This window comes from Balaenoptera acutorostrata, chromosome 17, assembly GCF_949987535.1.
Source record: "Balaenoptera acutorostrata chromosome 17, mBalAcu1.1, whole genome shotgun sequence".
NCBI lineage: Eukaryota > Metazoa > Chordata > Mammalia > Artiodactyla > Balaenopteridae > Balaenoptera > Balaenoptera acutorostrata.
Window position 1 is genome coordinate 8,600,649 of NC_080080.1, and position 26,604 is coordinate 8,627,252.

At 49.4% G+C, this 26,604-nt stretch overlaps 1 protein-coding gene across 1 annotated transcript in view; it reads right to left on the reverse strand.

Moving 5' to 3' along the window:
- The window catches only part of TG (thyroglobulin), a 244,560-nt gene that overhangs the window by 140,678 nt on the left and 77,278 nt on the right, over positions 1-26,604 (reverse strand). Inside the window, exons 27-34 of the mRNA XM_057532421.1 lie at positions 25,928-26,092; positions 18,372-18,437; positions 16,234-16,314; positions 11,417-11,554; positions 10,417-10,593; positions 8,893-9,004; positions 7,815-7,894; positions 6,426-6,569 (exon numbers count right to left, since the gene is read on the reverse strand). Coding sequence (XP_057388404.1) covers positions 6,426-6,569; positions 7,815-7,894; positions 8,893-9,004; positions 10,417-10,593; positions 11,417-11,554; positions 16,234-16,314; positions 18,372-18,437; positions 25,928-26,092 — 963 coding nt within the window. The remainder of the gene's footprint in view (positions 1-6,425; positions 6,570-7,814; positions 7,895-8,892; positions 9,005-10,416; positions 10,594-11,416; positions 11,555-16,233; positions 16,315-18,371; positions 18,438-25,927; positions 26,093-26,604) is intronic.

Genomic DNA, 26,604 nt, shown 5'->3' on the forward strand with positions numbered 1-26,604 from the left:
GTCACCTGGCTTCTTCTATACCCAGTTTTGGTGCTGGCACATGAGGACGATGTCAGAATTAAATGAGAAACCAGGCAGACCCAGTAGGTGACCCTGAGTGCTCATTATCCCCTTCCCCTTCCTCTTCCCTTACTGAACAAATCAAAATCTTCAAAGCCTCGGCATCCTTGTCTTCCAGTGGCCCAAACTAGGAGTGCTGTCAGATCTTCTCCCTCTCTGAGCTATGGTGTAGCATGGTCAGGGGTCAAGGCTCATGGGTGGGGCCCACAGTCAAGAGTCAGCGACCCAGGGTGAGATTGTGTGACCCTGAGCAAGTTACTTCACCTCCCTGTCCTCAGTTTCCTTGTCTGTAAAATGGGGGTAATGACAGTACCTCCCTCAGGGTTGTGAGGCTTAGATAAGTTGTTGTATGTAAAGCTTTGGGCATACAGTAAGCACTCAATAAATGCCGGCCACTATTCACTCTTAGTATCGCCCTTTCATAGTGACACACCCTTGTCATTGACTCTTGGCCTTGTCTGCCTCCGTGAAAAGCCTCGAGTCAGAGTCATGCTCTATTCTGGTCCCCAAAGTCCCGGTTTGGGTTCCCTCCCATCCCATCCCCTCCGCCGCCTTCCTCACTTTGGTCAGACATGCCACAACCCAGCCTCCCTGAGTTCTCGAGCCCAGAGCTGTCGTGTGTCTCTCCTGCTTGACTCCATCTGCCTAGAAGCACCTGCTCCGGGTCATCATTCTATGGCCCTGGTTCCCAGCCTTCGGCAGACACTGGAATCCCCTGGAGGGCTTGATGACACACACCACGTTGGCCCCATCCCCAGACTGTCTGTTTCAGCAGGTGTGGGCTGGGGCCCGAGATCTGGCGTTTCTAACAAGTTCCCAGGCGATGCTGACCCTGCCGGGCCAGGGACTCACTCTGAGGGTCGCTGAGCTAAGGCTCCTGTCACCCAACATTCTGTGAGCTCCGCCCACAAAACTCAGAATGACTCAGAACCACCCACCACGCTCTACAGCGCCCAGGGGCCAGCTTGTTTATTTAAATGTCCATCTTTGCTTTCTCAGAGCAAAGACCCTGAGAGTCAGTGCAATCTTCAGAAAACAATCTGATGAATCTACATCGAGGGCATTCAGATGCCCACACCCTTGGACCCAGTAATTCTGCTTCTGGAAATTTATCTGGAAATTCAAAGCAAGCTCGGTTTGCAAAGGAAACATTTATACAGCCCTAATGAAACACTGGAAACTGTATACGTCTAATGGCGTGGGAACAGTGAGGCGAGCTGCCGCACATCCACGGGGAGAATTGCCATGTGTGCGTCTCAGCCAGGCATTTACCACCTAGCTCTGCTGCTGCTGCTGCTCTACTTACCCTTCCTCATCCTCCATCAGTGTTTCCTGACGGGGGGCTGTCGGCCCTTTGGGTGGGGCCTTCTTCACTGTACAGGAATAGCTGAGCCCTGAAAGTTCTCAGCTTCCCTGGGCCCCGGGGCACTGAGCCTCAGCCCCTGGGAGGGACTCCGTCCCTGGGGACGCCCCTACAGAGAATCATACTGTGCAACCTTGAGCAAGTTGCTCAGCTAATTCATGCTTGTTAAACAGATGGATGGTAACCCTTCTGCTTCTTCCCAGCTCCGCTTTCGGTGACATCAAGCTGGTGGCTTGAAATGGGCCGTGGCTGGAGTATCTACACCATGGAAAGCGGCAACTGCTACAGAACTACAAATCAGGGCCTCCGCCACCCTCCCCAGTTGTAACACATTTGCCAGCACAGCAGAGAATGCGGGTAAGGATAGACCCAACCTCATCACGTTCTTTGGGGACCAAATAAGATGTTGCCTGCAAAACACTAGCCTAGCCCTGGAGCCCAGTCCGTGCTAAGTAAACGGCAGACACTCTTGAGGGGATGTGAGTGATGATGTGAAGAGCGGATTGCACAGTAAGTTCTCCTACGTGTGGTGGTTTCTACGTGGGCTGCAGAGAGGCATAATTAGAAGAGCTGGTCATTTCCTTTCCATTTCCCATATCTAGAACAGCTACAGGGTCCAAGTACATTTGCTTAGCAGAAGAACAAAGGAAGTGTGAGGCTTCGGTTGTTTTTTTTAGATGCCGCATTTGACTTTGTAAACAAACCAAAGACCCTGCCCCACTTGCAAGTCACGCACAGTTCTCCTCCGAGGGCAGCAGGTACCAGCGCCCCAGAGGCCGCCCCCTCCAGGCAGCCCTGAGCTCTGGGGCAGCTGGACTGCAGAGCAGCTTTCTTCCCCCCGTACTCCCACCTTGGTTGCTAGGATACTTCCTCGTTGGGTCCTGCTGTCGCAAAGGGGCTGCCAACAGCCTCATTTGCATCCACAATTGCTTGGCCTGAGCCTCTCAGTTTGGTGCTCAGACCCATGGAAATTTCTGTTCTCTGTGGACAGCAGTCAGAAAGCACATGACTGCAGGCTCTCTGGGGGCCCCTCTGGGCGCTCCCTGCTCTAGGTTTGTGCCTCTCTCCTGGATCCTGGGAGACTCAACTCTCACTTTTGTTCTGAGAACACAGCCCGGTACCAGGGTTATGTTGCTCGTGTGCAGGTCTCTGCGGTCCCGGGGGCCGCAGGGCAGGACCACGGCCACTCCACCCACTATCCCTACGCAGCGGCCACTGCGCCCTTCACCCAGCTCTCCTTTATCTACGCCCAGATTTTCCCCCAGAGTGGCTTTTGCATAATCCCTTATAGAACAAAATTTCTTGCTCCCCTTTTGTGCTTCAGAAGCCCCCGTGGGTCCCCCAACCCCGCTCCGTAACACAAGCCACAGGGCTGAGTAGCTCTCTGATACAGAGGGAATAATTACCTCCCGGTGAGGGGATGGGAGAGTACCAGTCCCACAGGCGTCGTAAGTGAATGCAGGGAGAGTGCTGGAGAGTTGTTTCTGACATTAGTAAGTGCTTGAGAGATGTACATGTCTCTCACTTCTGCCTCCCCAGCCAGGCTAACCGCTTTTGGGGAGGACCTTCTACCCCTGATGCTTCCATGGTGTTTGACACATAGTAGGAGCTCAACAAATAGCCCTTCCTTTCCCCTTCCTCAGTGTCGTTCTTCAGAAACAGGACCTGTGTTACCCTCTTTGTGTCTGGCTCTCAGCCTGCAGTCAGATCAGGGGTCTGTGCTCATCACTCAACAGAGATGCCAGTACACTAAATGACCAAACCATAGATTTGAAGCGAGGGCAAAGCCTATTGATGGAAATTCTTTGCAAGAATTCCTTTGTAAAAAACCCGTGTCTCCTGTGCTGACGGAGATCGTCCTTCAAGGTTCAGGTCCCCCTCTGTGCAGGCTTCCCTGGCCCTGCAGGGGCTCTACTTCCTACTATTGTGTGTGATTGTCTAATACAAAGATAAGGATGCGGGGAGAGCAACGACGATGTCAGCTTGCCTGTTGGGACTTTCCAGCGTTACACTGGGGTAGTTTTGTCTGCTACAGAAAACAGAACACATGAGCATCTAAGGTTCAGAATCCAGAAGATGAGGGTGCTTTGGCTCAAAATATATCGCACAACACAAGGTGGTTTTGTACTAGGTCAGCGTGACCCAGTGCAGAGATGGTCTAATTTACCAAACCAGTTTCCCTGAGTAAGGTTCCTTTTCTCTGCCTGGGTCTTAGGAGGAGATAAGCCATCGAGTCTTAAGACTTAAGCCACCACCCGCTTTGGGTGGTGAAGATGACTTAAGGGAAAAAGACTGACTGGTGAGGACCTGATTCTGCTCTGATGGAGGGTCATGGGTCACACCAGGTCACCAGAACCCCTGACAGCTGGCCCTCTTCCTCCCATTCTTCTGAAATGGAAAATTCAGAGCCACTCACACCAGAATGGCCGTAAGCCATGTGCATCCCGAGGTGTTTTCCACCCAGGGGTCCTGAGAGACTGATGCCATTTTGGCATTTTTAGCTTTTTCTCCCCACTCACCCGAACGCTGAAAGCAGGCAGCATGCAGGGTGGAAACCTGCCTGCCTGGGCAGCTCCAGGCCAGCGGGCCAGAGCCTGCAGGAGGTGGTCCCTGAAGCACAAAGGAGGGTGTAGGAGGCTTTCAGTAATGGATTTCCACCGCTCTGAAGCAGAATTAATTTCTTGTTCCCATGTTCCCACAGCACTTCATGCACATGACAGTTCTAGTACTGAGCCTATGATGCTACAAGTAATCATATGTGCCCGCATCTTCTTCACTAGGATGTGAGCACCTAAGAAAAAAATGACTACATCTTATCAACCCCACACTTCCTAGTGCCCAGCACAGTGCAAGACCCAGTATGGACACTCAATAAAGTTTGAAAACTTCCAGATTTACGACATGAGCAATCCAGAGCTAGAACGGCTTATTTATTTACAGTCTGTGACTCCTCCTGAAGTTGTGAGCGCCTGGAGGACAGGAATCATTTCTTATTCTTACTCAGCCATATAACAGAGTGACTATGTCATATGGCTGAGCACAGCCATATAATATGGTTATATGGTTGGTTATTTGGACCCAGTTCTTTCTGACTAGGGTCCAAAAATTCTGGGTCCAAATTCTGTCATTTACCTGCTATGTGGGACTTTGGGCAAGTGACTTAATCTCCCTGAACCTCAGCTAACAGTGGTTATGAGGATTAGGTGAGGTAACACTTATAAAGTGCTTGGCATCCAGCCAGGCACACAGTAAGAGCCCAGGGATTAGAGGCTGGATTTGTAAAACCAGAGGCCCCCAGGCATGGCTGACCTTCGGTCAGTGTCTGTTGAATGAATTTGTAATTCCCTGCCCTGTAGTTCCTGGTCAGAACTCCTGAGTCCCCAGCCTGACCCCACAGAATATACGTTGGAAAAAGTTAGTGGTCTGTGCAGTGAGATAAAAAGACACGGAACAGATGGAAAAAGTGGGGACAAGAAGCACCTTGGGTTCTCTTCCTCGCTAAGTCCTGCCAAGAAGTTGTAACCCTCTGATCTGATTCCCACATTTCTGAACAAATGAATTATTCCTTAGCTTCTTTTTATCCAACTCTTCCCTGAGCAACAGAAAGATGAAAAATGACATTTTCCAGCCTTTGGCGGTGCGAGGACATGGGAAGAGGTGTGGGAGGACAGATGGGCAAGGAGGCATTGCGGGCTGAGAGTTCAGTTCCGAAGGCCCTAAATACCCAGAGCTGGCACTGGATCTCCTGCGGGGCCACCGTCCTGCGCAGGCATCCACTCCCCCTCCTCTGTATGGCCCACCCCACCCACCCCCCAAACAGAAACCCACTGCGGATGCTTCACCATACACTCCTGGCGTTTTTCTTAAAACAATGCAAGATGTTAAAATAAAACAAAAGTAATAAATAGAGTGAACTCAGATCAAGTCACAGGATGCTCAAAGCAGACATCAGCAAGGAAGATTTTTTTCAGCCTGGTAACAATCAACCCCAAAAAAACCGGCCCTGAAGCCACAGAATGTCTCGGGGATTAGTAGGCTCATGAACAAATGTCAAGGACCAGATTCCACCAAAAAGTCCCATCCCAAGCCTCTCGGGTTGGACATAGCTCTGGAACAAGAGGCCAACCTACCGCTGGTTTCGTTTATTAGTTTATTAGTTTTATTTTTTCAATTTATTGGTCAACTGCTTGTTTGGGCAGTTGAGTTGAGCTGGGGGAAAACCATTCAGGCAATGTGTCCAGACAGTTTCACATACAGTCACTCATGCCCTATGGGAGACCTGCCAGGAGGCAGCAGGTAAAGGGGAAAAGTGAAGTTTGGAGTCTTGAGAGCTGGGTTTGCGACCTGACTCTGCTTCTTGATGGCTACATGGTTTGGGTCAAATAACTTCCACTGTCTACACCATACTCTCATCTTAAAATGGAGGAAATAATGTCTGCTCCATGGAGGCATTGAGTAACACACTGTAAAACCCGTGTAGAAGCTGCAGCACATGTGTAGACACACAGTGGGCACGTGAGGAATGTCAGTTCTCTCCTTTCCTACTTTGGGCAAAGCATTGTGTTGGCTGAGATGCAGAATGTGAAATCAAAGTTACAGACCTCTCAGGTTCCTCCAGGTCAGACATCCTGTTACTCTCATTTCTAGGGCAAGGACCAGGCCAGGGCCGGACTCTCTCCCTTAAATTTAAAGCTTGAACACAACCTCCAAAACCCTCTGGAGCAGACTGATGAAGACAGTGTCACACTGAAGAGGTTGTCCATTCACTCCTGCTGAATACATCCATGGAGCCGAGACCTAGTTGGACATCTTTCCTTTGAGTCTACAAGCAGACTTCCAATACATTCCTTTTCTGCTTAAGTTAAATAGAATCAGTCTCTGTTGCTTGCACCCAGTGAATCCTGACTAATCTCCTCCTGGGGCCAAGGACATCATCCTAATATACAGTTGAGAAGCAGTCAACTAAAGATGCCCATGTAGCTGTTCGGAGAAGATCACTTACCAGGCTTCTGGTACCATCCGAAGGGATAGGTGCGGACCTCAGTGTCGGGAGAGCCACAGTCCAGAATGCGCCAGGCTCCTCCATTTTCCTCACTGCACATCTGAATTCCCAAGCTGTTCAGAGTTAGGCATGTCACCTCTCCTCCTGGAGCAAAAAATAACCAGGACCAGGGAAATGATCATGATGGAAGATTCTAACGGAATGAGAAAAATTCTGCAAACTCATTCTTCAGCAGACATTTGGGGTGCAGCACACTATTCCAGGGATGATCTTAGTCACTGATGAAAAATCCGCCACCTTAATGAGCTTCTGATCAAAGAGGACATCAATGGAGACAGCACAGACCCACCGTGTGCCCAGGGCTATGCTGGGGCTGTGTTTGCGTCATACTCCTTGGTCCTCACTCAGCCCTAGGAGGCGGGTAACATTTCTATCCCTATTTACAGATAAGGAAACCAAGGCTCAGAGAGATTAAGTGGCTTGTCCAGAATCAAGATTTAAATGCAGATCATATGGATGGATCCAAAGTTCACCCTACCAGGCTGCCTGACCCAGGTCTTGAGAGCTGAGCAGAAGCCAGCTAAGTGAGCCATGGCAGGAAGGCTACTTGGGTCAGGTAGAAGAGCCGTGTAACGCTGACCGGGCACTGGACCAGGAGCCATGTCCCAGCTACCATGTTTATTAGCTACCTCCCCTCTCCAAGCCCCCACTTCCCATCTGTGAATGAAGGGCACTCCTCCCCACCCACCACGAGGAGATGCTGAGGATTAGGTCAGACTGTAGATGTGAACGGGTTTTCTAGACTGTAAAGTGCTGTATGCAGACCAGAGGGAGTTACCATTATTACCTTTTTTTTTTTAACATCTTTATTGGAGTATAATTGCTTTACAATGGTGTGTTAGTTTCTGCTTTATAACAAAGTAAATCAGTTATACATATACATATGTTCCCATATCTCTTCCCTCTTGCGTCTCCCTCCCTCCCATCCTCCCTATCCCACCCCTCTAGGTGGTCACAAACCACCGAGCTGATCTCCCTGTGCTATGCGGCTGCTTCCCACTAGCTATCTATTTTACGTTTGGTAGTGTATATATGTCCATGCCACTCTCTCACTTTGTCACAGCTTACCCTTCCCCCTCCCCATATCCTCAAGTCCATTCTCTAGTAGGTCTGTGTCTTTATTCCTGTCTTACCCCTAGGTACTTCATGACCTTTTTTTTTTTTTTCTTAGATTCCATATATATGTGTTAGCATACGGTATTTGTTTTTCTCTTTCTGACTTACTTCACTCTGTATGACAGACTCTAGGTCCATCCACCTCACTACAAATAACTCAATTTCATTCCTTTTTATGGCTGAGTAATATTCCATTGTATATATTATTATTACCTTTTAACTGGGAAACGTTCAGAAAGCCAAAGCCGGTGCAGCACGGGTCCACATCACACAGTCGTTCACATTCGAAGAAGCTGGCGGAAGGGGAAAAGAGCAGGCCTGCAGGTTTGTGCTGGGCAGGACCTACGGGGTGGGCTGAATCGCTGACACTGACTTCTGGGGGCCTGCTCTCTATGACGACCCCTTCCTGAGTCCAGATACACAAGCTCTGCTCCCGCAGCCCCCACCCCAGCACCAGGGTCAGGCTGAATCCCGTTTCCCACCCTCCTTCTTGACCCCCTTCCTGCCGGCATGGGTGGTGCCCAGCCAGAACTCAAGGCAGACTATCCTGTATCATCCTTTCATCTCCATTTTCAAAAGCAGATCTTAAATGCCAGCAGCATGGCATAGTTTCATAAACCAACCACACTTTGTAGATCAACAATTCATAGATCAATGACTCTCAAATTCTAACTTCAACAGGGGGAGCTTAGTTAAAATTCAGATTCCTGAGCCCCCTGTAAATGCTGATTCAGTAGGTCCAGGGTAGGACCCAGGAATGCAGTTTGTAAAAAGTCCTCCTGGTAATTCTCATGGGTGAGATCCACAGACTGGTGGAGAGGAACATCACCTTTAATGAAAACAACTAAATTACAGCTGACTAATTAAATCAATAATAAAATACATTTTTAAAATAAAAAATTAAATAAATTAAAAGTCCTTATATGCCTATGGTCCCGTTGAAAGTTCTGCTTGCTCTCTGGATTTTGAATGCAGCACAGGAAGACTTCGCTGATCAACTTTATTACAATGCTTGGTAACTTGTATTAATTGATAAAACACAGGTCAATGTTTCCCTTTTGCATCAGCTGACCAGATATTCAGGGCTAAATGTTGTGCTGACTATTAGTAACTGACCTTAGCCATGGTTTTTAGATAGTTACCTCCTTATTACTTTTTCACCCTTTGCTTTGGGTTTTACAGTCTTTTATGCTTGTGCCTTTAACTGATATTATATCACCATCTTTATGAAAACAGAAGGGTCTTAATAATAAGTATTGCAGTGGGGCGGGAGTGAATGGAAACAGCTTACCCATTGGAAATGGATTTGTTAAACATGGGCACTTTGTTTCTAATGGAAATCCCCATCAGCTTTTGGAAAGGCAGGCGAGTGTAAAAATTCTTCACTTTATCTTGCAGTACAACTACACAGAGGAAGAAAGACATTATATTATTTAAGGAGAGATGTGCTGTAGCCATAAAGATACTTTTGTAGGGGGACAAAGGTATACGAACCATACTGAAAGCTTCCGATTAAGATGGCATATTAAACCCACGCACTTACAGTCTGCTCCCACCGCAAATCTCACTAAAATAATAGTAAAGGCATATACCCCCAAGGCAAGAGAGAATAGGAGAGGGGAGAGAGAAACAAATTTTGGAAGCTAGAAAAAACACAGAGGAGTAAAAGTTGACCGAATAAACCTAAGAAAGCTGAATTCTCGCCTTTTCTGTGGGAAGAACTGAGAAGCAAGCCCATCCACCTTCTGGAATCCCAAAAAGCTTAAGTATCAGCGGCACTGGGATGAAAGTGAGCTAAAACAGAATGGGCTGGGAAGCTTTTGAAGAAGCAATTAGGTCTCCAGAGGCCCTCCTCTTCTTTCCACAGCCAACAACTGCCCCTTCCTACCATGGAAGGATGGGGTCTCTCGGGGGTGCCAGGTTGAGCTGTAATGGAGGGAGTACCACACCGAAGCCGGGGGACTTTTTCCAGTCAGTCTACATGGTGAATATTGAGATCCCTTAATTTTCCAACCTTATTTGGCATCTAAACCACAAGCAGCCAGGCTCATGCCCCCAGACCAGATACTACAAGATTCCTCTGGAGGAAGGGCCTAGACATATGGACATGAGGGAGTCCCCAAAGGGTGGCCCAACTCGATTATCCTAGAAAGAAAGCCCAAGTCAACAAGCTCCCACAACACACTCAGAGCTTCCCAGTTAGCTTCTGGGCCCCTGTCTTACATTTAAGTGGAAAAATCAAGGGTCACCAGATACCTGAGAAAGGCCTCCAGCAAGGAAGATAGAACAGTAAATGAAAGATCTCAACATGATGGAAGAAATGAAGACTGGGCAAGGTGAGCCCCCCCTCCACCCAAATAGTATCATTAATGTTCTCAAAGGGGTAAAATCAACTTCTATCTTGTTGAAGCCACAGTTGTTGGGATTTTCTATAATAAATGGCCAATTGGAATTCCACCCGCTATGTGCAAAAAACATGATTTCTATGAGCAGTGGGATTCCAGAGTGACATTATTCTCTCTCTAGTCAATTTGATGCATTTCTAAATGCCTTTGCATCTCTACAAGGAGCCTGGGTAACTTTACTTTTAGACATTTTTTTTTTTCTTTGGCTGCTCCACACAGCCTGCGGGATCTTACCTCCCCAACCAGGGATCGAACCCGTACCCCCTGTAGTGGAAGCGCAGAGTCTTAACAACTAGACAGCCAGGGAAGTCTATTTTTCAAAGAAGAAGAACTGATCTGGATATTTGTAAAGCCACAGAGCCAGCAGCCCACTAAAAACGCAGTTTGGGTTGATCCAACCAAGCACTGACCTTTCTTCTGGAAGAGGGCACTTGGCCTGCGGGGCAGGATCAGTCTGCAGCCCTTGGGACTGGACTCCATGACATCATCACACACCTGGGCCTCTGGGTAGAGGGTGCAGGTGAAGTACAAGGGTGCACTGTCTGTTACCTCTGCCAGCTGACAGAAAGAGGGCTCCTGGACACAGCCTACAGGCAAGAGAACAGTTGGGTGTTAGTCCTAGGGAGGCCAGCAGTGGAGGGTTACCTCTACAGGACCTTCTGGGAGAAATGCCCCGTGGGGACTCTTCCCAGGCAGGGAAGAGGCCCAGGTCAGTCAAGGCTGTCCAGTCTGGAAGGCCCAAGAAAAACACCAGGGTTCTCCTAGCTGGGGAGAGGGCCATGCACGAAACAGGGAGTCCAGGTGGCTCTGAAAAAAGGCAAAGTCCAAGAGGGTGAGGGGTCAGCTGTAAACTCAGCAATATGGGAGGAGAGAGGGTAAAATTCCATTGGATCTGCCCAGGACCATCTCAGAGGCAGTCAGGACCTCAGACCACAGGCCACAGGATGTAAAATTTGGTGGCGTTGTGAACAATCTCCCCTGTTCCCAGTCCCGTGTCAGACTTTGCCACTGGCACATGTGAGCTCCCTAATGGGGAGGGATATGGCTGATTTTTGTTTTCTCATTCCCAAGGTGAAACACAAGGCCTAGATCATAGCACCTGCGCAACACAGTATGTGCCTGTTAGGTAAAGGATGGATGGATGGATGGATGGATGGATGGATGGATGGGTGGGTGGGTGGATGGATGGATGATAGGTTCTGAGAGCAGAGTAGAGACTAACTACACGATTAGCTTCTTGAAGATATGGGTTATGTCCTGTCTTCTGTATCACCCATGACACTAACACTGAAGTGACCCCTGAGTTATGCTATTGAATTTGATCATATCTGTGTCTCAGGAGTTTTTAAACTAGGCCTGAGATGCCTGACCACAGGGTGGAGAAGGAGGACGAGGTCTAAGGATACTTACGAGAAAGACACCACAGGTTTGCCTGCTGCAGTGAAAATAGGTGTTTGAAAAGCCAGTGCTGCTGGCTGGGCAGGGATCGGTTTCCATTGACAATGACTTGGTTAAGGTCCACAGGGGAGAAAAGCTCTGTTGTCAAATCTGAAAAAGAAGGGGCAAGTCAACTTCCTTTGCCTTTATCTCCATGGTGAATCTCTGTCTCTCTGTCTGTCTGCCACACACACACACACACACACACACACACTTGCAGGCTGTGTGAGGCCAGAGCATGTCTGGAGTCAATAGGGTTGGGAGTCTGGTCAGGCAGGAAAGATTCAGAAGGTCCCAGAAAGCCCTAAAAATTATGGAGCTGCAAAACCTTAGAATCTTGGTTGGGGAGAAAACTTGGGAGCCATCTGGTTCAACTGTTCACCTAAGGCAGAACTCTTCCTCATGATATTTCTGGCCGAGGTCCCTGCAGCCCCGCATGACATGTCTGTGCCCACCGCGGCCGCCCACCCCATCATTAGGAAGTTGAGGAATCAAATCGCCTCTTTGTAAATGTGAACCACTGATGCTCCTTCTGTCTTCCGAAGCCACATGGAAGTTCTAACTTCCTCCCAATGGTAGCTTTCATCTGTGAAGACAGCTCTCAGCTCTGCTCAGCCCCAGACTTGAAAGTTCCAGCTTACACATCTCCCACCTCACCCCACCCCCATCTTTCTTTGTGTCTTCATACGCCATGATTCTGGCTGAAGGCTCTTTTGGGTACACCACTGCCCACGGGACGGAAGTCCAAGCCTTCTTCTTGGTCCGGGCTCTACCTGCCTTAGGAGCCTCATCTCTGATTGCTTCAACTCACGCTCAAGAAGCATGTACATCACACTACATTAATCGTGTAGCTAATCTCTATTCTGCCCCCAGAACACTGGTATTCCAGCTCATCACCTCACTGCTTGCTGCCCCAGGGCTACTGTCCGTGCTCAGCTGCCCTTTACCCCCTTCCTCGTCACCTGCCTAGTCCTCCTGTGCTTCAAGGACCAACATTGCTCCCTCCTGCTCTGATGTTCAGTGGCTCTATAAAGAGGGTCTCCAGCGTTGAGGGACCCAGCATCCCAGCCCAGGAGTAGGGGCACATTTCTGCACCTCATGAGGGCTCTGCCTTCCCAGAGGGGCTTTCCCTGGGGGCATAAAGCGGATCATGGAATGAGCTGGGGCAGGTTTACAGCATCCCTTAGCTTGGGGCTCTGGAATGCGGGGCTCTACAGCCCATGCATACCCCACGTTGCCTTGGACTGCAGCATCTTCTCAGAAGCCCACTCTTCAGGCCACTTAAAGCAGGCTCACAAAGGCTGGGTCTCCTCACCAACAACTATCACCAAAGGGGATAGAAGTGTATGAGGTCTGGCAGGGCCAGAAGTTTAGTGCAAACAGAGACCCCAGAGACCATGTCGCCAGCCCCTCCTCTGTGCAGCCACTGCCCTTTGGGTTATTGCTTCCCATGCTACTGTACCATGGCTGGTTTGCACGCCTGTCTCCCTGCTGAACCATGCCTGGCATAGGTAGGAGGGCACACACCACCCCTTAAGACGGCAGAGGAAGAAAAGAAAAACAACGTAGCCAGCCCAGAGGCTCACTTGTAGATCCTGGAGTCACACTTTGTCCTCAGAGCCTCTGCATAGGCTGTCTCCCTTGCCTGGCCCTCCGTCACCCAGGTGTTCTCTGGAAATGCCTGGCAGATCTTCCAGGCTCCTCTGAGAAGCCCCTGCTACCTGCTGAAGGCTGCCAAGCATCCTTCCTCCCTGCAAGCCCTCTGCACTGACAGCCCATCGCAGCCCTCACGACCCTGGCCCGCCGCGGCTGGCACACGGGAATTCTCACCAGCCTGGGAACTTCCAAGGGCACCGAGTATGTGCACAAAAAATGTCTGCTGGGTGAAAAAATGGATACTGTAGCCTCTCAGTTTATCCCTGATGCTGCATTAGGAAGATCCATTTTCGACTTGTTCTCGCAAAACTTTGCAATCCTCTTGAAGGCCAGGAGGCCAATAGGGGGCTGCCAGCTGGGAGGTTGTTCTCTGCTTTTCTGTGTGTGTCTGAGACACTCGGAGTAACTGCAGTGACCGGAAGCAGGAAGGGGAACATTCCTCGCTGTGCTGTGACTGGGAAAGGCCCTTCTGGGGAGCACGGAGGAGCACCGGCCAGGGAAGTGAGCCCCACCGCAGGGGAGCCATCAGCGGGGTTTCTCCTGCAGGGGCGTTATCTCCTCAAGTCCAGGAATGTAATCAGCTGGGAAGGGGAAACCCAAGCTGGGCTTTGTCTATTCACCCTGAAGCCCTCCAAGGTCTTCCGGTGGGGGTAGGAGAGGGAGTCCTTCCCGTGGGAATCACGCGATAGCTTTGTAGATGCAGCCCCGGCACAGTGGATAATGACGGATTTCACAGAACATTCTCAAGTACCAGGAAAACATTCACACTTACATGGCCGCGAGCAGTCTGGCTACCGCTCAGAGGCGCTGCTAAGGTTGGGGACCACAAACGTAAATGTCCCCAGGGCAGGCTGGCCTACAGGAGTGTAGGGGGCTGGGGGGGAGGGGCAAACAGGAGAGCCACACCCCATGGAGGGGGCGGCTCAGCTCAGCTCCAGGGTGGTCGCCAGGCAGAAATTTGAAGCCTGCGCTGCTAGAGCTTCTCCTCTGTTTTTCTCTACAGAAGCTGGAAATCTGAATTTCTATATAAAATCTTCCAGTTTAAAAATATTGGCTCCATTAGATAAAATCAGAAGTCTACTCTGCAAATCAAACAGAACCCGTCTGCCCTGTCCGCCAGGGGCCACCAAGACTCAGCTCTCAAGTCCATGCTGTCTGCCCCTGGGAGCAGCTTGTGTTCTGGAAGGACCTGGGCCTTGGAGTCAGCTGACCAGGGTTTGAACCCCAGCGTGGCTGCTTTCTTAGTGCTGGACCGGCTGAAGCGAGGGCCAGCAGGCGCTGTGAGCCCCGCGTTGCTCTTTGGTAAAACGGGAAGAACGACAGCGACGAGCAGAGCTGTCACAACGTTTGCGAAGAGGTGATGGATTTAGAGCACCAGAGGCAGCGCCTGGCAGCCAGGAGTCTCAAGGGGGAGCGGGCCCACTGCTGCTGCCCTGCCTGGTGAGCTCACTCCCCCCGCCCCTGCGGCAGCAGAGAAACCTGAACAGCAGCCGTGGGCTTGGGAGGCTCCCAGGACACAACCAGTCTGCCAGTCTGCCAGTGCAGGCAAAGATGGCACAGGAGAGGGGCCAGGTCTCCGTGCAGGAGGGACCCAGCTAAATGCTTGCTCCCGAGAACAAGAAGGGGAAGGCTCCTGAGTGGGTGCCCACTCACCCACTCCCCCCACCTCGCTGGCAAGACTGAAGCTTCCACTACCAACCTCTGAAGGTGCAGAAGGGCATAGCTGCTAAGGCATTTGGACGGGAATATGCACCGTGACCCCAGCACGATCTCCAGCTGGGATCTGCTGTCCGACAGGCAATACAGGAAGAGAGACGGACTGGGGACAGAACCTTCGGGAAGGCTTGCTACGAGCCAGGCTCGGTGCTAGGATCATAATCCCAACTACCACGTAATAACAGCTACCGATTTGTGAGCACCTGCTCTGTGTCACGGCAACTTATAGAATTAAATCCTCTAATCCCGTCTCATGGGGAGTGCTATTACTCTCATTTAAAGAAGGAGAAACTGAGGCTCAGAGAAGATGACTCGGGGTTGCACAGGCAGGTGGAGACAGGGCTGGGATTCGAACCCTGCTCTCCTGACCTGAGGACCACACTCTGAATCAGGACACAGCCCTCGAGCCCACAGCTCTATGGACGCAGAGCGAACTCGTAACTGCTGAACAGCTAGTATGGGATGAGCCCCAGTTGTAATGATTTATGTACATGATCTCATTTTTATCTGCACCAAAGCCATGGGAAAGGGAAGAAACTACCATTGTGTGGGCATCTGGGGATATTATGTACCAGGCAATGTGCCAGGTGTCTTCCCTGGTATGTTCTCTGTAAGAGGATAAGTGGAAAGCAAGGTACGTTCTACACAGCAGGAATCGAGGCTCATAGGAGGTGAGCAAAACACCCATGGCCGTGCAGTTCGTAATGAGTTGCCAAAAGCCGCTCCAGCCCTAGTCTCTCTGCTGTGCAATGTGGTGTTTCTCCCATCAGGTGTGCTGTCCCCCACCACCATGCTGCAGGCTGACCTGCCTCCCCTCTCCCTACCCCCTCCTCCCCTCCCCTCCCCTCTCTCTCTCTCTATCTGGCTCTCTTTCCCTCTCCCTCTGCCCCTCACCCTGACTTTCAGCTCCACCTAAGGAACAACAACTGTAGCCTCAGGCAATGGAGAAGCCTCAGACACCACACACACTCTGTCCCTAGGAAGGTGTGGATATACATCTTCCACTGCATAAAATGACTCTCTCTCAAAAGACCCTCTTAGACATCTCATTCATTAAACAATTCCAGAACATGTACATTTTGCTTACATTCTTCAGCGTGTACATAATCAAAGGCACTGATCACCTTCAGATGAACCTTGCTCTTTAATAGTTTTTTGCTGGATTCGTTATTATGGTTGTTTTCTTTCTCAGCAGCAGTGGTGACTTTGCAGTCATTTCACCTTACTTTTTTGTGCCAATTGCCCCTCTGAGGAGCGGTCCGTATTTACGAAATGGATAGTGGATTAGAAGCTTAGAGGGAGGCCATGGCTGCAGAATGGAGCGGTGTTCATGGGTCCACTCATCGACCAGACCCTTGGCATCACCATCTGTCTCCACAGCCAGACACCAAGTATATTAAGAAGTTTTGGGTGGGTACCTGTTTCTGTTGGAGATGCTGGCCTTGGTTCCACAGCTCTTCTGCACCCCATAGACTCAGACCGAGACCCCATGTCAGAATCTAGGAGAAAAAAAAAAAAAAAGGATTGCTGTTCTAATACTGGGGAGGAAAAGGCGAGATAGTCCTCTGGTCAACAAAATGGTGATGACAATGTAGGAAATCCTCATGGTCTACAGCCAGGTGTCCCAGTACAATCTGGAACAAATCCAGCAGCACAGGTCTGCATTCTTCGGCCTTTTGTGGAACGTCAGCCAACCTCTCCATAAGAGAACTATTATTGTCCTTGATATTGAAATTGTTAGCATTGGTAAAGTCTTTTAGAGTTAACAGGATATGCTTATAAATATTGGTCTTTACGACCCCCTGTGAAGGGACGGAGTAAGACTTCCATTTTACTCTTGAGAAAACTGAGACTCACAGACTTGAAATAACTTATCCCAGAACATGCAGGTGGAAAGTAGATGAATTGGAATTTGAAAAAATTAATGAAATTCCCAAGTCAGGAACAGGTCTTCCGTGATATGGGAACCGGGTTTTAGGCAGGTCTTTGGGTGCTTCTGTTTAGTGGGGCAAATGTCCTGGGGAGAAGCAAGTCCTTCATTTTTCACCAGCTAGCAAATCATTTACCAGAATTTTAATTTTTTTAAATTGCAGTATCACTGATGTACAATATTATATGTTACAGGTGTACAATATAGTGATTCACAATTTTTAAAGGGTATACTCCATTTATAGTCATTAAGCTACAAGGCTATATTGTACAACACAGAAATTTCTAGTAAGTAGAAAGCACTGGACTTGGAACCAGTGTCTGGGGCCCACCCCAGGACCACCTCCTGAGATGCTCCTGCGAGCATCTCACTTAACCTCTCCAAGTCTCTCTTCTTTATTTTTTTTTTTTGTCTGAAAAATGAACAGAATATCAACCCCTGTATGTACCATATAGGTATTACTAAAGGAGAAAAGAAGTGTATAATCTCATTATATCACCTTAAAATGAAAATGATGATGGGCACCTTCCTTTTATTTTCCTCCCCTCTCCTTTTCTTCTTCTTCTTCCTTCTTCCTTCTCCTGCTCCTCATCCACCGTCATCACCACCATCACTCACATTAATTAGCACGGATGATGCACCAGATACTGTACTAAGTACGTTATAGGGATTACTGAGCCAATGCTCACACAACTCTATGAGGCCAGGATCGTTTTTACTGCCTTGTCACCCATGTGTTCAAGCTCACACGGGTGGGAAGTAAAGGAACCAGAATTCATACCCAGTCACTCTAAGCCCACCCTTGGTGCTCTCTCACACTATTTCACAGGCATAGAATCAGGTCACCAGTCCTATCTCTTAGCGGACTGGAGATCAGTCAGGAGGGGTCATGGGAAGAGGAGGGGAGTGGTACAGTAGCCGGGGATCTTTCCTCATGCCTCTCACCCGGCACCTAGGACCATGACATGCAACGATCCCCTGCCTGTCTGCTCCCTCCTGAGGCTGCGGCCCTTTCCAGGTCAAGGCTGTGTCTCACTTGTCTCTCTCACCATGTTAGTCTCACCCCACATGCCTTTCATAGTCCCTGGCTCTGAGCAGGCACTAGGTCAATGTTCATTCAATTCAAAGGAGAACAAACAAAGCAGAAAAGAGATGCCAAATATGCATTTCCTCTGAGCCCAACCTGTCCCATGAGCCCACGGTAGCATCAGCTCTAAGCAGGAGCCCATGGCATACCCACTTGGGGTCCTGTCCCCCACCGAGCCTTGGGGAAGGAGGGGCCTGCGGCCGAGGCCCCCTGGAGAAACGCCTCCTGTAGTGTGCGGTGGCCTCAGAGCTCCCATCCTACTAACAAGGGCAGCTTGTGGTCAATGAACTTGATCTCACAGGAACCAGCGCTTACTTCCTTCATCCCTCCTTAGGTTTCCATAGTTTTCATTTTTGTTTTACACTTTGGTATCTTATCTGATGAGAGCTGGGGCCCTTCTGTCCACACAGAGCACTCACTTGGAAACTAAATCTCTACATTGTCTCTCTGGGGAGCAGAGTGCCCTGTGAGTGAGAAGTGGGTCCAGACCGTCTCCTGCCATCAGTGTCCTGTTCACCCCCTCCCACCACAGAGCTTACCTTTCCAGAGATAAACCTGCTGGAAACTGGTAAAGGTGCTCTGGTTTCCTTTCAGGGGTGTCAGACCTGCAAAGGAGATGTTTATTTGTATGAGCTTGAGCGTGCTTGCTCCTACTGGGGACCCACCATGATCATAACTGCCTTACCTCCCCGACACTGGCCCCTCCTGGGCCTGAAACTCTGTTTCCCACACAAGGCGTATCCCAAAATCTTCTCGGAGCTTTCCTCCAGCTGCTGGTACAAAACCAGAGCTGGCCAGAACTACGGATGTTAGCATAACTGATGCCATCTTGGGCCCCTACAATCCTTGCTGTCCTTCCACTGACCCTGCCTAGGGCTGTACCGTGCCATAAATCACTGCTCTGTCGTCAAGGGCTTTGTACTTAATAGCTATTGTTTAACGGTCATTAGGTCCAGGTGGCCTCTGTGCTCTGGTAGCCTCCAAACAATGATGAAGACCTTGGCTGATGTATTCCCAGCACCCATGAGACTAGTTACCCATTCATAAATCTTCACTTAGGAATGCACGTCCTGTTTCCAAGCACGTACCCCCATACTCTAGGTTAATTATACAATTGTCCTAGTGGCTCCTCAGTGGTGCAGAGTGCAGCTACTAATGCTTCCAGATCATTGATGCTCAATCCCCATCCCACCCTGTGAGTAAGTTACCCTATAATAAATAGACCCATTGATTATTTGGAGCTGCCTGCCTCATTTTACAGTGTCAAGATACCGTCTCAGTTCAGTGGGCACTTTTCGTTCCCTCCATCCTCCAAAACCAGAGCCCAGGTGTCTTTCTTAGAGCACCAAAGGGACTATTGTGGGGAGGGGTCAGGATCCTGTGACACTGAGAATCACTTAAGGAACTATGGATTGGTTTAAAGTGAACCAAACTCTTTTTTTTTTTTTTTTTTTTTTCCCTTAGATTCCATATATATGTGTTAGCATACTGTATTTGTGACCACCTAGAGGGGTGGGATGGGGAGGGTGGGAGGGAGGGAGATGCAAGAGGGAAGAGAAATGGGAACATATTGTATATGTATAACAGATTCACTTTGTTATAAAGCAGATGCTAACACACTATTGTAAGGCAATTATACTTCAATAAAATAAAAAAATAAAAAAAAAAAAAAAAAAAAAAAAAAAAAAGTGAACCAAACTCATAGAAGACTCAACAGCTGTGTTAATTTTCCTTGTCACTTACGTCCTCGGAGACTCTTGCCCTATTGGCAAATGGGGATGGTATTTGTGAGGTTGGGAATGTCTATCTTCAATCTCATGCTTGACCATAATTTTCCAGCTCCTTGAACGTACTGTGAGCTTCCAGGGGCTGAGCATGGGCCTTATTCCTCTTTGTATCACCCACACCTAGTAAAATCCCTGCCATAGAACCAGCGTTCAGCACCGTAACGAATGCAAAGACAAATGAATAAGGAAAACAAAGCAATCAATGATTTTCAGAGCCCACCAAGTAAATGCAGAGCCTTATCTGCCCAAGCACAAGAAGGCTGGCCACCAAATTAGTTTTCTTAATGCAGACTTCTGATCCTGCACTCCTTTCCCCAAAACTTCCCCAGTTCAATATTGTTGATGGTGAAAAGATACATAGAACAGAAGGAAACGTTATCCCTCCTGTTCCTGGCTAATGGTTTAGACTGTCCAGACATCGTTCCATGCCTTCCACAGTAACTGAGTTAAAATACCCATGTTACACAAACAGGCCTGCAGACTCTGGCTTATGTGATCTGCTCTCTCTGTAATCAAGGTTGCAGGAACACACACACACATTTAGAACTGTGGGGCTTTGGCATGGAGCCTGACTCTCGAGGGTTGATGGGTGTTGTGTGGTCTTAATTGACTTCAGGACACTTCTGCAGAGATCACATGCTACATCTGGGGCGGGGGGGGTGAGGGGCACGTGGTATGGGTAGCTTGAATCTACAACGTGGGAGTGGGCACGATCCTAAACTGAAAAACCTAGGTTTCAGAGTCCATCTTTTACTGGCCATTTTCTCTTCTCTGTATCATCACTTCCACCATGTCTCTACTTATATTCCTTGCCCTTCCTACATAAACTACATTTCTGAATCCTTGCCTCAGGCTCTGCTTAGTGCTAATGACAGCTACTGTAAAGAACTAAGAGAGCCATCCTGTGTGTAGGTGTCCATCATACATCTACTCCAGATGCACTTGGTGACCATGAACATTATAGATGCGTGGAAGTTCCTCCACTCAGCTCCCAGCACCCCAAGACAGTGACAATCATTGATACAAAACAGACTCCCACAAAGAGAACGCCAGCCATCGGGCTGAGCCTCACCATTAATCAACAACATGAAGCCTTTGGGATGTAGAAAAAACCCAGAAGTATTTCTTCCAAGGCCTGTTTTTCCTATCCAATTTTAAATCCCTATGGGCACTAGGGGACGTTCAGTCTGCCTATTTTTTAATTCATCTGCACTACAAGGTGTTGTCAGAAATGAGGCATGTGCGGCCCCAGAGCTTTCCAAGCCTTTTTTCTTAGAAATAAGAAGATGATCCAGCCAACGCCAAAGAGCTGAAAACACCCGACACGTCCACTGGGACTTTGGGAGATGCAGACCCTGAGTGGACTCTTCTATTGAGACACACGTCAACCTGGCACCAGTTTAAACAGAAATCGGTGACAGGAAAGAGGAACCTCACAGCCAGTAAAACGTGCTGATAAGACTGCTTCCGGGTGATTGGACGGGTTGTTTGTTTTGGGGTGTATTTGTTTGTTCTGGGTAATATTAGAAGTCTACCCTACTCCCATGGAGCAGGAAAGGGTTGGTTAGCTTAACAAAAGAGGAGAGAAGTGCTAAAGGGGGTTCTGTGTCCCACAATCCTTCATCAGTCCATAAGATGAGCAAATAGGAGGCCCACTATACTTTAATAATGTCCGTATCTGTCACCCCAACTAGCCTGTGAGCTCCTTGAGAGCAGAAACCACTCTACCCGTCTCTGTAGTCTACTACCTGGCCTGGCACCTCACACCCAGCTGCTTCTCAGGACGAGTGATAGCTGGGCTAGCTCAGCAACTCCCCTCCCCATGGCTGTCGTGCCCCTCCCAGCTCATCTCTGCAGTGCACAATTGACCCTCTGCCTTTCCTGCACTTTTTGTTCCCTTCTCCCCACAGCCCTTTAAAATCTTGAAATAGAATATGCTGGTAGATGACATTCATTCCCCAATATCTGGAGTAGAGCAGCCCCAGAGAGATGCCCAGGGAGCAAAATTCTCAATTACCAGACTCCTTAATTTGCTGGTATGATACAAGGATACCTCTGAAGCACTTTTCTGCTTCCAGTAAATTAGATGCAGGGCCACTGCAGCAGACAGTGAGAGATGCCCCTCACAGCCCTGGTCTCCAAAGCTTGAGTTGAAGCCCCAGCCATGGCACTTAATGCAAAGATAGTTTCTTGAAGTGTAACACGTCACAGCTATGAAATTCACTCCCATGAGCAAAAGTGTGATATAACCTCACACTTCTGCCTCAGATTGCCTCTGCCTCACCAGATTGTCAAAAGGATCAGTTGAGTTGATGGATGTGAAAATGCTTTGTAAAATGTGACATGGATACTGATGCGCTTACTATTTGAATTTAGTGTGTTCCGTTGGGTTGTGATTTCCTACAACTGGCAATCAATTCACTTACATTTTATAAGAAAATACTCATTCTCCATGAACCACCTGCTGAAGCAGACCCTTGCCATATCGGTGAGCTGAACAGTGAGAGCGGATGTCCAGACCCGACATCCTACAGAGCGCCTCTGCTGGATGTGCAACTGGGGGACCAGGGACTTGGGGTTCAGAAAATGATACCTTAAACTACATGCTGTAGAGCACGTTAGCACTGCCTTATGTAATATATTTTAAAAGTGTGCCCCCATTTTACAGATGAAGACCCTGAGGCTCAGGGTGGTTAGGTGCTTTGAACAAGGTCACGGAACTGGGGGACGGGTGGGGAAGCAGGATTCAGCTGCAGTATTTTAAATGCCAACCATTGCTCCAGGGTCTCCAGTATCTACTGAGTGCCCGCCTCGCTCCAAGCACTACTCCAAGTGCTTCACATGCTTTCCTCCTATAATCCTCCCAACCTCCCCAGGCATCAGAAGTCACCATTATCCTCATTTTATAACTGGAAAGACCAAGACACAGAGAGGTCATATAACGAGTAAGCATTCACACTGGGATTTGAATCCTGGGGTCTGATTCCAGAGTCTGTGTTTTAAAGGCCATCTAACCATTTGCAAAATGGAAGGAAGAGGCTGGCCCTCAACCAACCGTGGGAGGGATAGAAATCCTCTTTATCATCCCTATCCCCTTCCCACGTGCTTCCAATCCATTCCACAGTGTCTCCTTCAGTTGTTCAGATACCTGGAATCCTCACTCCTCTTTCCCTCCATCAGTATCCCTCCATCAATATCTGCCATTAGGAAAAGGTACTTATCAGCTCTTCACACTTTAGTAAGAATTTAAATCCCTATGTTTATTTTCTCAAGGGTTAACTGTACTTAAGGCTGACATCTTATTGTGGGAAGGAAGGATTTGGCCCTATTGTTCCCAATTGGAGGTGGCCTCCAGATCAGTCTGTGTGCAAGTCAACCTTCAATTTGGAACATCATGAATATGCCTCAGGCTGCCTGAAATCCCCATCAAAGGGTTCCCTTCTTAAAGCTTTGCCAGCACCCCCAAAAATATATATACACAGAGGGCACCGAAAAAAATAAAGAACTTCAAAAGTCTTCGGTAATCACTCCTTCTCAGGGAGGCCAGACAAGGGCACAGTCTTCACTTCTTGGGCACATACCAAGCACACACTCTGTGTTAAGCATTTCACTCTGGATTTATTGCCCATGAATGGATCATATGTCTTTCTTCAAATGCTCGTTTCCACACTGGGCTACCTCTCAGAGTAATGGATACCATGTGTTTACTATCCATCATAGAAATAAGCTATTTGATTTTACTTACCCCAAAAGAAACTAAACCTCATGGAATTCCACAAATTCTGCAATATTTTTTCCAGGCTTTGGTAAATAGGCATTCCACAGATACTATGTATATTCTCTATGCCAGGTTTTATGCTCCATGGTGTGAATCCAGAAATTAATAAGACACAGTTCTTATTATATATTATATAGTAAGTCCAGTTCTTAAATATAACAAAAAATGACAGATTTTTAAATGATTATAAAATCATCTAATATTAATACTATGTGTCAGATACCATACTAAGTTCTACACGTGTATCATCTGTAAGTGCCAGTATAGGGAAGCAGTTAAGAACGTCACTTTGGAGCCAGAATGCCTGGTTTCAGGTCCCAGCCCTTCTACGTGCAAGCTCTGAGACCTTGGAAAAACCCCACTTCTGTGTGCCTCAGTGTCTTCAGCTGTAAAATGGGGATAATGATAGTAGTGCCTCCCTTTTTTTTTTTTTTTTTTAATTAAACTTTATTTCCTATTTGGTTGCACCACACGGCATGCGGGATTGTAGTTTCCCAACCAGGGATGGAACCCGTGCCCCCTGCAGTAGAAGCGTGGAGTCTTCACCACTGGACCACCAGGGGAGTCCCAGTAGTACCTCCCTTAAAGCACTGTATTGAGGATTCATGAGTTAGAACAGGTCAAGACCTTGGAGCAGGACCTGGCTCCTACTGAGCACCATGGAAGACATTTCTATCACCATTGTTATTGTTTACCCTCTCCTTTCATCTTCACAGCCCAGTGAGAGGGAAACTGTCATTACCCCATTAGCAATTAGGCCTGAAGATATTTACTGGCTTGCTCAAGGTCACACAGCTGGTGTCCAAAGGTGGGATTCAACACCAGGGGGCAAACTCTCAGCTGGGCCAGGGAGAGAAGCAGCCAGGCAAAGGCTCAGTTTAGATGCACTGCCCACTGCACTGTCTAACAGAGCAATGCATGGAGCATGCACTAAGCTCCGCAGAGGAGGAAGCGATAAGCCCTGCAGGGGTAGTCAGGGAGGGCTTTTGGAGGAGGTGACATTGAGCTCTCTGCCATTAGAACCCCAAGGGCTGCAGTACACTGAGAAGCAGGGCGTGGAAACTTCTCCGGGAGAAAGGACATGGTCCCTGCCAGCCCTTCGAGGACCACCTTCCAGGGCATCTCACGGCTCCTCTGACCTCTGCCCAGTGCCCTCCTCTCCTCTGTCTGGCTGACACCAGCTCGTGCTTTCAGCCCTCTCAGCTCAGAGGGTGGACTGGAGCCGTGGGGTCAAGTTCTGAGCTCCCAGGCTGGCAGGTAAGTAGAGCAGAGAGGAGGCAAGATGGAGCCCGCCGCCCCCAACCTCACACTGCAGCCGCGAGAGGTAAGTGAGCAGCTGGGCCCCGTTCACGTCGAAAACTCAGACTCTCCCGGTCGGAAGGAAACTTCCAGGTCACCTACTCCATGCTTCTCAAACTTAGCGGGCATGGCATTATCCAGACAGCCCGTCAGAACAGATTCCTGGGGCCTCCCTGGGGTCTGGGGAGAGGCCTGAGAATCTGCATTTCTCACGATCATCTGGCGATGCTAAGCCTGCCGGTCCTGACCACACTGAGTGCCCTGGCGTGGTGGCCCCGGCTCGGGACAGAGCAGCCTCTACTCCTGACTGGGAGCTCTGCTGCGAGGAGCACAGGCCGGGGCTGGGGGAGGCGGAGGGAGAGCTGACTGGCCGCCGGGGCCTCGGGTGCTAAGGCCCCTCCCTGTAAAATGAGGAGTGGGGCGGATGATCTCAGGGGTGATCTCTAGATCCAGCGCTTATACGCTTATGGAACATGGTGGAAGAGCTTCTAAAAGAAAAAAGGGCAAGCAGCAAGCTCAGAGGTTATTTCTGTCGGTGGAGCCCCTGTCGGGGGGTCGACAGTTCCTTGTGCCCCTGTATCTAGGGTGGCAGTGCAGTGGTTGCCTCCTGGAATTCCTTAACTGACAGAGGGGGAGATACACCCAGGGAAGTGGCCCTGGGGGGACAGATGGCATTTCTGGCCCCAGTTCTTCCCGCTCCTTGCAGTTCCTGCCACTGGAGGACGGAGTATGTCCCCCACTCCTGACTCCCAGGCGGGCCAGGCCGGGCCAGTGCGACAGGCAGTGGTGGCAGGGGCAGGTCCAAGCCTCAACCTCCAACCGCCTGGCTTGTTTCCCTCGTTCTTTCCCGATTCTGCCCACAGGGGAACGTGCCCGTCCAGAAGAAGAGGCACGTGAAGTAGGGCCAGGCCACCCTGGCCAAGTCCAGACAAGAGCGGTCAACCACCAAGCAACCCCCGAGACATGTGAACGAGCCCAGCCAAGGTCAGTGCAGCTGCCCTGCTGAGCCAGCCTCCCCCCAGCCAACCTGCGGCCCCAGAGCTCCGTCACGCTTCCCATGGAGCGCTGCTGAGACGCTCTGGTTGTTTTTTCTGCAGCTTTTGGGTGCAGCTTCTTTTCAGAAGGATAAACAGCTCAGGGTATGCAGAGGGCTCACAGCAAAGGAGCAGACCTTGCTGGTGAGGACAGTTCATTGTGACGGAACGCACACGGGCAAAAGGCAGAGGCTTACTCTTGAACTCCTGGCCTCCCAGACGCAGCGTCGCCTGCCGGCTGTCCTGGTCATACGTCACCCCAGGACACGCAGCTTTAGCCTGGGCTTCCGAAGGGTCCCTCCAGTCTCTGACATGGCAAAGCAGGACATCGGGAGAGCTCAGCAACCCACAGATGATGGAACCTGCAGAGTCATGAGAGGGGAGAGAGGTCAGTGTGGTGGGGACCAAGCAGAGCCCCTTTAGAGACACGTGTCTGTGCCCTGAGAGGCTTGTGGGCTGTGGGCAGGGAACTACTCCTCGGGAGTGGACACCGGAACTCAGGAGCCTGGTTTTAATTAGGGCTATCTTTCCCCTATCGTCCTGCAGTTGTCTTACTGGCAAATTCCTGAGAGGAGGGACACCACCTCCTCCTCCATGAGAGCCCTTCTTCATGGGGACAGCAGCAATGACACCTCTGATACCACCAGGGGTCTTACTGCCAGAATCCTCTGTCTCCATTTTCCATCTTTTTGAGGCTTCAAGGAAATAAACAGCTCTCTCTCTCTGTCTCTCATTCTCGTACACACACACACACACACACAGGAGATCAATCTTGAAGGAGCTCAGGAAGCAGTATTTAGATTCAAAGTAAGGAACTATTAAAAGCCAAGCGCTGTGCACCCATGGCACAAGTCTCCCTGTTAGGAAATGAGCT